The 10,387-nt window shown below is 43.9% G+C and overlaps 1 protein-coding gene across 1 annotated transcript; it reads left to right on the forward strand.

Moving 5' to 3' along the window:
- Window positions 1-700: 700 nt before the first annotated feature.
- Window positions 701-1,057, forward strand: LOC147850446 (Thioredoxin superfamily protein). Its single transcript, XM_087336786.1, has one exon. The coding sequence runs from the start codon at window positions 701-703 to the stop codon at window positions 1,055-1,057; it is 357 nt and encodes a 118-aa protein (XP_087192912.1).
- The last annotated feature ends 9,330 nt before the right edge of the window (window positions 1,058-10,387 follow it).

Below are 10,387 nucleotides of genomic sequence, written 5' to 3' on the forward strand. Positions count from 1 at the left end.
CGACGAGCAGTAATCCAGTTGAGGAATTTCCGACCGTGAGAGAAGATCGATGGAGTTCCGGTCAACAAGAGTTTTTTCGGCATCGGCTTGTGGGTCTGACGTGCAATGCACTATCCCACAAGCGTGCCAAAAATGAAAGAGAAAGAGCTATGGTGATCGTCTTCTTCTCCCTCTGCTCATCCTCCTCCATACAAAAGCCTTTTGATGAAGATATGGGAAGAAGGAGACGATTGCCAGAGCTCTTTCTTGTTGTATCTTTGCAGGCCTCCTCTCTTGACCCTCTTCCTTGCCCCCGTTCTTGCCGAAAACCCTACGATCTCATCATTTCTCCGCTGAGGCCTCCCCGCCTCTGATCTCCAACGATGGATCCTCCACTGACGAATTCATTGGTAAAGGAAGCATCGAATCTATTGCTCAAGTCATCAGTGTTGTGGTTGATGTCAAGTTCGAGTCTGGCCTTCCATCCTCACTGTTGTCGAGGTTCAAGACCATCGCATCAGAATTGTCCTTAAAGTCGATCAACATCTTGGAGAGAGTACTGTTCAAACCATAGCCATGGATTTTATCAATGGTCTCATTTGTGGACAGAAGGTTCTTAACATTGGTGCTCCAATCACGATTCCTGTGGGTAGGGCTACATTGGGGCGCATCATGAATGTGATCAGAGAACCAATTGAGGAGAGAGAGATTGAGAGTGGCTATGGAGTCCTCTTCTCTACTTGAACTCTGGGACAAATCGGAGCTCGATCAATGCTTGCGAGAGAAAGGCGCATCGCTCATCCTTCACTTCTGGGCCTCGTGGTGCAAGGCCTCGACTCCCATGGACCTCATCTTCAACCGCCTCTGCTCAGAGAACTCCTCCTCTACCATTCGTTTCTACAGGGTTGAAGGTGAAGAGGCACCAGAAATTTCAAAGTATTTTAGTGTAGTTGTTGTCCCATTCTTTATAATTGTTAAGGATGGTGTTTTGGTATATAAGCTCGATTGTGCTAATCCAACAGATTTAGCACAAAAAGTAGCAAAATTGTGGGCTCTTCTCTTCCTAAGAAGAGGTTGAGAAAGCAAGATATTAGAGATATGCCCTAATGTAAGCATATGATAAGGATAAAAAAATGATAGATAGAAAGGAGAGAGAGAAAGAAGGTTGCCAATCCACCTGACCACCCCCAAGCGAAGGGATCGAGACGGACTCGAGCCTCGATCGGCATCCCATACCACCGTCGTGGCGTCAAGTCATACCTGGTGTTGGCGCGCTCGCTACAAGAGTTGACCCATCACAAGAATAGAGTTTCGACGTAGTCAAAAGATGATGAAATGAGGGTAGCTAGGCCTCTTATTTATAGAGATGATACCCAAGGCCCCCAGGCAAGTTCACACTTGGCCTAATGGGTTGTCTCAATCCCGAGGATTAAAAGTAATCATCCCCTTCTTTACACTCTTGTTTAACCCTCACACTTGTCCACGTGTATAGAATACTACGGTAAATTCTCACCACGGGATATTATATGGTCATGACCGTAACATACTCCCCCTCTTTAAAACATTTCACTCTTGCAATGGAAAGTTAGGGAAGTTTGTTCTTAGAGTATTCTCGCGTTCCCATGTGGCATCTTTGATAGATTTGTCCATCCATTTAATTTTAAATTCTCGGATTTCTTTAGTACGTAACTTTTTTGTTTTAACATCGAGAATTCTTTCTAGTACATGTGGTTTCGAAGATAATTCTTTAGAAGTAACCAGAGTTTCAGTTGTAACTGTACTGTCACCAGAACCGAGAATTTCTTTTAGACGACTCACATGAAAACTGGATGAATTTCAACACCATCGGGAAGATGCGAGACGATAAGTTGATGACCCAATACGTTTGAGGATTGTAAAAGGTCCACAAAACCGTGGGGCTAACTTAGCGCACTTACCCTTAGACAATGTCTTAGAATTGTGAGGTACACGTAAAAATACCTTCTGTCCAAGGTTGAATACACGAGGTTGCCTATTGTGAAGACTGGGGGAGAGAGAGAGAGAGATAGAGAGATAATTGAAAGAGAATTATTATATTGAAGAGTAAAATGGATTACAAAGAGTACGCTATAAAATGGCGTTGAACCAATTTAGGTTTGGGATGGGTGGTAGATCCCTATTTATAAGTAATAGACAAAACTGTGGGGCTAACTTAGCGCACTTACCCTTAGACAATGTCTTAGAATTGTGAGGTACACGTAAAAATACCTTCTGTCCAAGGTTGAATACACGAGGTTGCCTATTGTGAAGACTGGGAGAGAGAAAGAGAGATAGAGAGATAATTGAAAGAGAATTATTATATTGAAGAGTAAAATGGATTACAAAGAGTATGCTACAAAATGGCGTTGAACCAATTTAGGTTTGGGATGGGTGGTAGATCCCTATTTATAAGTAATAGACAAAACCGTGGGGCTAACTTAGCGCACTTACCCTTAGACAATATCTTAGAATTGTGAGGTACACGTAAAAATACCTTCTGTCCCAAGGTTGAATACACGAGGTTGCCTATTGTGAAGACTGGGAGAGAGAAAGAGAGAGAAAGAGAGATAGAGAGATAATTGAAAGAGAATTATTATATTGAAGAGTAAAATGGATTACAAAGAGTACGCTACAAAATGGCGTTGAACCAATTTAGGTTTGGGATGGGTGGTAGATCCCTATTTATAAGTAATAGACAAAACCGTGGGGCTAACTTAGCGCACTTACCCTTAGACAATGTCTTAGAATTGTGAGGTACACGTAAAAATACCTTCTGTCCAAGGTTGAATACACAAGGTTGCCTATTGTGAAGACTGGGAGAGAGAAAGAGAGAGAAGGAGAGATAGAGAGATAATTGAAAGAGAATTATTATATTGAAGAGTAAAATGGATTACAAAGAGTACGCTACAAAATGGCGTCGAACCAATTTAGGTTTGGGATGGGTGGTAGATCCCTATTTATAAGTAATAGAGAACACTCTAGAATATTCTAGGTTATCCTACTAGAATGTAGAGTAATCTAGAAGATCTCTAGAGTATTCTAGAAGGTTCTAGTACACTCTAGAATATTCTAGGTCATTCTAGAATGTATAGAATATTCCTATGATATTAGATTTCATATTCTAAAAACTATACATATAAAAATATTAATATAATGGTTAAGGATTTGACATGTGTATAACAAGGTCGTGGGGTCAAATCCTTTCGAATCATAATGTGAGTGTCATGATCCTTTCGATGCATGATGTGAGTGTTATCATGACACTATCCCCCTTCTTCGACGACACGTCTCACGGGTCGTAGGGTTTGTATTAGGACCTGGTTTACAAGGATATTGGCGATGAAATGCATTGACGAGTTATGCAACATTGGAAAGATTTGAAGCAGGTTCCCAAGTTCGATCATTGGGGGTATAGCCTAGCTAATATAGCTTGTTGCGCATGATTTTAGAATCGAGAACGGCAGCAACTTCAAATTCAGGCCCATCCAAGAACTCGATAGGTGGTGGGGGTGTCGTAAGACGGCCCGGAATTGAACTTGTAGTATAAGGTTCCAAAAGGGATACATGAAACACCGGATGAAGATGCATGTGCGGAGGGAGGTCCAGACGAAATGCAACATCACTTATCTTACCAGTGATCATGTAAGGGCCAAAACGTTGGTAATCCAATTTACTGCAAGGTCGAGTGGTCTTGATGTTGTGTTGGAGAAGCCATACATGATCCCCAATGTGGAACTTTTTTGAGGAGTCTAGACGATGACGATCGGCAAGCCTCTTGTGTGTAAATTGAGCATCGTGCAAATTGTGGAGGATGTTAGCTTGAATTTCTTGGAGGCGACTAAGACTATCCTCGGCAGCAGGGTTGGTAGGAACGTCTGGATGCGCATTCATCGTCCACCGAGGATGACAACCCGTATTTGCAAAATATGGGGAATATCCTCTAGAAGAATGGGTTGAGTTGTTGTAAGCGAATTCTGCCAAGTGCAAAAAATCAACCCAATCATCTTGTTGATAGTTGATGAAACAACGAAGATATTGTTCCAATGTCTGGTTGGTACGCTCAGTTTGGCCATTTGTTTCAGGATGATAGCCCGAAGAAAGCTTAATAGAAATGTGAAGAAGTTTGAACATGTGCTTCCAAAACTTTGAGATGAATTGTGGACCACGATCACTAATAATATCATCCGGCTGACCATGATTCTTAAATACCTCCCGCATAACGAGATCAACCGCCTCTTGACTAGTAATCGACTTTGTACATGGCAAGAAATGTGCCATTTTGGTAAATCGATCAACCACTGTGAGAATTGCATCAAAACCTTTTGAAACTGGGAGATCAGTAATGAAGTCCAAGGATATAGACTTCCAAGGAGTTTCCGGAATGGGAAGTGGTTGTAGGGTGAAAGCATGTGAGTGGAAACAATTAGCTATGTCCTTGACATAGCTAATTAGCTATGCAAAAAGCTACCATTGATAAATACTCATTTTAGTAAAAAGCCATCATTAATAAATTAACTATGCAAAAAACTACCATTGAAAATACTAGAGTGTTTTAATTACATATGTAAATGAGTGCCATAAATGTGCAACATAAACATGCAACATAAATTGATATGTGCACCATAAATGTGTACCATAAATTATATATCGAATTCCTAGGTCCATTATGCATGATCCTTTGCCACATCACGTAGGCCATCTCTAGTTGAGTATTGTGGGTTAGTTGCTACCACTGTTGCTAAACCCTATCGAGTCCACCTACCGCCACTCTACACTCAGGGGCCGCTACTATGCGTTCCAAGCATCATCAAAGAGTTGCTCAATCTGACGGGGTTCTCTTCTCTTTGCCACTCTACACTCAGGGGCCGCAACTTTGCGTTCCAAGCATCATCAAAGAGCTGTTCAATCTGATGGGGTTCTCTTCTCTGTGCCACTCTACACTCAGGGGCCACTACTATGCGTTCCAAGCATCATCAGTAACTGTTCAATCTGACAGGGTTCTCTCCTCCATTGCCATCATTCCAGACTCAATTGCTGCTACTGTCCAATCCTGGATTGCTTCCACATTTCGATTTGACGGAGTTCAGTCATCCAACGACAACATTCTACACTCAGTTGTCGCCATTGGTCGGTCCTGGATCGCCTCCTCAACTGTTCGATCCAACGGAGTGAACTCCTCTACTATTCGGTCTTGGATTGCAATAACTTTTCTGTCTATTGATTATCTTGTGTATTGTTGTGTCTAATCTTGTGTATTGTGGAATATTTTTGTGTATTGTTGTTGCCCATAGCCATCTTAAATACTTGTTTTTTTTCTGGAAATTTAGGGTTTTAATATGTCCAGCCAAATGGAAGGGGAAGAAGGGTGTTTAGAATTACCCGTCAATGATCATAAGGATAGGGATGATGCTATCAGGACACAACAAGCCATACGAAACTATTGGGCAGAAAAAAAAAGGAAACATCGTCAATTGTTGAAGGATACGAAAGCCACACTCAGTAAAGGTAAGGATAGTTTAGCTGAGAATGTAAGTAATGCGACTACCATCATAGAGAGAAAGGTTGTAGACTATTTCAATGTTCAAACCAAGCACATCAGCAATGAAGAAAAGAAGGTAGTACTTTATGGAATAGGTAATGATCCATCGATAAAGGACTTAGTTGATTGTGATGGTCTTAATGCAAACATATCATCTTCGTAAATAATCTATTTTAGTAAATAATCTTCGTAATAGTTTCGTATCCATGAGCAGATCAGAAGATGATCTTTTCTTAAAAAGGTCTAGTCTAATGATGTTACTTAATAGTGATGTTTTGGATATAAACATCAGTGAGTTATCTAAGGTAATTGGTGTTAGTAGAAAAACAGTGTACAATACAATGAACCGTATAATTTCCTCAGGTGAAGGAACTAGTCTACTAAAGCTAACTACAAGATGTAAGCCAATGACACCCATAACATTTGAAATCAAGGATGTAATCACAATGTTTTGGACTAATGAGAGTAGGGTTTCACCCAATAAAAAGGATTTATGCAGGAAACGTTGTCGTGCCTTTCGGCTCCGGATCGTTGCGTGAGTCGGGTGGGAACCACAGAGGTCTTGGACTAGGAGAAAGAAGTTCGTGAGATAGAGATTAATTATGAGTAACTAGCAAAGAGAAAGATAAGAAACTCGTGAATCACACGAGCATACTATATTAATTGGTACTTAGGGTGTTAAGAAAGAAGTAGATGTATAAATCGTGAATCCCACGAATAATTTTTGTATTGATTAATTCCTAATCCAAATAATCAACAACCCTTTACATATTTCTCTCCTCCTTATATAAGGAAGGAAGAGCTAAGCATGGCTTCATGCTTTTTTTTTACAAAAAGTGTTCATGTCCACTAAATGTGCATGTGATGCTTTTTTTATTTCCTAAGTATAGGGCTCATGCACGCTAGATGTGCATGAGTTATTTTTTAGTGTCTCGTGTTTTTTCTTTTTCATATATTAAAGAAATACACGATTTACCTTTTAATAAAGGTATGCATAAATAAAGGTCTTATACATATTAAATCTATATTTAAAACACTTAAGATAATTTAATGTAATGGTAAGGTTGGGGTTTGTCAACGTGGAGGTGCAGAGTTCGAATCACGCCCTGCGCAGTAGTGAGTATTTCCTTTCTTTTTACATTTATGTCTCTTTATCCGGCTCTTCCTTGCCGGTATGCCGTTTCTTCCTTGACGGTATGCCGTTTTCCTCCTTGCCGGTATGCCGTTTTCTTCCGGTTCTCACCGAGCACTCCATTCTCTATCCGGAGGGACAAAAATATAATTTTCACATAGTGTGCAACCTACACTACGACACTCGCCCCCTCCAAACCCGCACATCCTCCGGTATGTGCCGAAGTTCTTGATTCTTCGTATCCGTCTTCATCCGAAGCTTCCTCCGATTCTCCCCTTATGTCGACTATGAGTTGTAATCCACTTTCTTCGCTTCCCGCATCATTGTGGTCTTCGTCCGATTGCTCCTCGTTGTCGGCCTCGACTTGGATCACATAAGGTTTGTCGTCGGTCCGCTTCTTGAAAATCTTCACCCGCTTCCCGGCTATAGGCACTCGTAGTATTGTTCCATCCAACTCGGACAGTCGGTACGTCCCGTTGTCGAAGACCTTCCGAACCTCGTACGGCCCGAACCATCTTTTCGCGAATTTCCGCATCGTTGTATGTTGATGGTCCAAGCTACTATCATAGACGATCACCCAATCTCCTTCTTCAATCCTCCTCGGTCGTAGTCGGTGCTTTGTGTCGAACCGGCTTTTGTTCCGGAACCGTGCTTCGTGTTGTCGGCGTGACGCTTCCGCTACATCTTTCGGTCTTCCCTCCAGTTGTCGTATCCGGACCGCTAGTAGTTCTTCCCGGCTCATCTCTTCCTTCCACGGTAGTATTGTCCATGTCGCGATTGCGGTTTCCGTTGGCATTACCGGTGCTTGTCCGGTCATGAGTTCTGCCGGCATGTAACCGGTCACGGAGCTATGCGTCGTCCGATCCGCCCATAGTGCATACGGAAGCATTTGTGGCCAATCCTTCACCCTTCCGTCGCATGCCTTCGCAAGTGCTTTCACGATCGGACTATGTCCTCGTTCGATCTTCCTGTTGGCCTCCGGATTGTAGGCCGTTGTCAACGTTAACCGAACTCCATGTTTGGCGAAGAATCCCCTAGCTTTGTCCGAGTCGAGTTCTCCCCGGTCCGCAATCACTTGTCCTACGCAGCCGTACCTACAAAACACTTCTTCCAAAAGAAATTGGCACACCGCGGCACACGTTTTCCTCCGAAGCGCTCGACCTTCAACTTGGTTTGTGAGATCTTCTCGAGCTAACACCAAGTATTTCTTTTGTCCAATCCCGGTCGGCATAGCTACAATGTCGACCATCCACTTGAAGTTGATTGTCGGTGAGAATGTCGGATGCAGCTCATCTCGGTGTCGGACCCCGGAGTAGACTTGACATTTCTCGCAGCTTTCTGTGAACTCCGCGACATCTTTTTACATGTTCTTCCACCAATATCTTTGCTTGATTTTCACAAAAGTTGCCCATGTTCCTCGATGTCCAGCCCAATCGGATTCGTGGAACTCGGACATTATCCGGTTTCGTTGTTCTTTCGTCCCGACTACTCGAAGTGGTATCCCATCCGGTCTTTTCGGCGTCCTCCATATTAAACCGTTTTCCAAGAAGAACTTTTGGACTTGCCTCTTCTTCCTTCGGATCTCGGCTCTCCTTTCTTTATCATTGGTTGAATCCTCGACCTCTTGTAGCATCTTCCCGATCATCAAGGTTTCCCCCTCGTATTCTTCTTCCCGGAATTCTCGGATCACGTTCACTCGGCATATGTGTTCTGACGTGAAGTAGTCTTCGGAAACTTCTTCATTATCTGATTCGGTTATGTCGTCTTCAAACCGCGCCCTCGATAACATGTCCGCTACCGCGTTGTCCTTCCCCGAGATGTGTCGAACCTCCGGATTAAGTGACTTGACATATGCAATCCACCTTAGCATAGCCACATCCGGTATCGTACAACACCGCATCATCCCGAGTATCGGAAGACAATCCGTCTCGATCACCACTTCAGCTCCGATCAAATAATCCCGATCCGATTTTATCGCCGACACGACTCCCCACAATTCTCTTTTGACTTGTGCATATCCGCGTTGCCTTTCGTTGAGGACCTTTGCTCCAAATCGGATCGGATACCGCGAACCATCCGAGTCGGCTTGATTGATGACCCACCCGATACCGGTTGGACTTGTATCAACTGTTACTATGATTGGCCGCTCGTAGCTTGGCTTCTTAAGTGATTCCGCCCTCCATAGTGTCTTCTTGAGCTTCCTCATGGCTTTAGTGTGTTCCGGTTTCCATTCGAATTTCTTACCTTTCCGCAACAAGTGATAGAGCGGGTCTGCTATATGTGCATAGTGCGGAATCCATATGTGATAGAATGCACACGCACCCAGAAACCTTCGGACTTCCGATGTTGACTCACATACTTCCTTCATAGCTTGAATCGCATCGATCTTTGTTGGTGACGGTCTTCGGCCGTAGGGTCCACATAGATGTCCGACCACCAATATTTCTTCTTGCCCGAATGCCGATTTCTCCCCGGAAAGTGTTAGGTGCACATCTTCTAGCTTTCGCAACACTTTCTCGCAATCATGAATATGGTCGACCACGAACTTTCGGCATCCCCGATCATCCATAGTCTCATCTTTTTCTTCCACCGCGCATCCTTTCATCGGAATGTCATCTAGAAACGGCATCGTTATCTCCGGGATGCAATCTCGAAGCACCTTGTTCATCGCGTTCATCATATGTGCAACCGAGTTTGTCGCTCCTTGTGGTAGTGTGCACATTCGAACTAGTCCTATCGGTGTCCGCATGGTAGTGATGTCTCGGCTCTCCACGGCTAGTTGGAATTGGTCATACCCCGAGTATAGGTCCCCGATGGAGTATATCGCACGTCCGGCAAAAGCTTCCGCGAATTCGTCCACTATCGGACCGACTCCCGAGTTCCGGATCGTGACCTTGTTCACCGGTTGCAAGTCTTGGATAAATCGGAGTGACCCATTCTTCTTCGGAACCGTAAACCATCGATTTGAGTACGGAGCACTTGATGGCTCTAGAATCCCCATCGCCACCTTCTCCTTGAGCAAGTCGATGACTTTCGGAATATGCGCCCGTGGCACCGGAATCGGCTTCAGGTTCCACGGTACATGATCCATCGTGAAAATCACCATCGGCTCCACTATCTTTGGATCAATGCATCCGATCTCCCTCGATGTGAACGCGAATGCTTTGCCATGTTGCTCCAACATCTCTCGAAACCGTTTTTCTTCTTCTTGTAAGAGGAACCCACCTCCACCGATCCGAAGTTTCTTCCGGGTCTCATCTGTGAATGCATGTCCGATATCCACGGACTTCCGAAGTGTCGGATCTCCCGAGACTTCTTTCTTCTTTTGTTCGCTATCGGCGGGTAATGGTCCCGCGGCCGGTTTCACCTTCTTCTCCACGGTCTTGTATTTCGTACTTACCATTGCTTCTTCTTTGCGGAGCGCATCCGGCCCCATTTTCGCAACGATCTCGTACATCTCGACCGATTCCACCGGGACTACCCGGTTCCCTTGGCTTTTATCTTCCGCAAGCTCTTCAAGCCGTTGTAGTGTATTCCCATAGAACACTTCCTCGATCACTCCCACGATTTCTTCGTCTTCTTTTATTATTGATGCCGACCGTAACTTATCCTCCACTTGTCGGTATTGTTTCTTCATTCCTCCGGTTACGGCCGTGTACGTAGATGCCCCATCCGGGCCGATTCGTACTTGTTTTGCTCCGAGAGTTTTCTTCCTGTGT

The sequence above is a fragment of the Azolla caroliniana genome, unplaced genomic scaffold (assembly GCF_043228905.1).
Source record: "Azolla caroliniana isolate FFs.n. ecotype wild unplaced genomic scaffold, voAzoCaro1.0.p SCAF_21, whole genome shotgun sequence".
NCBI lineage: Eukaryota > Viridiplantae > Streptophyta > Polypodiopsida > Salviniales > Salviniaceae > Azolla > Azolla caroliniana.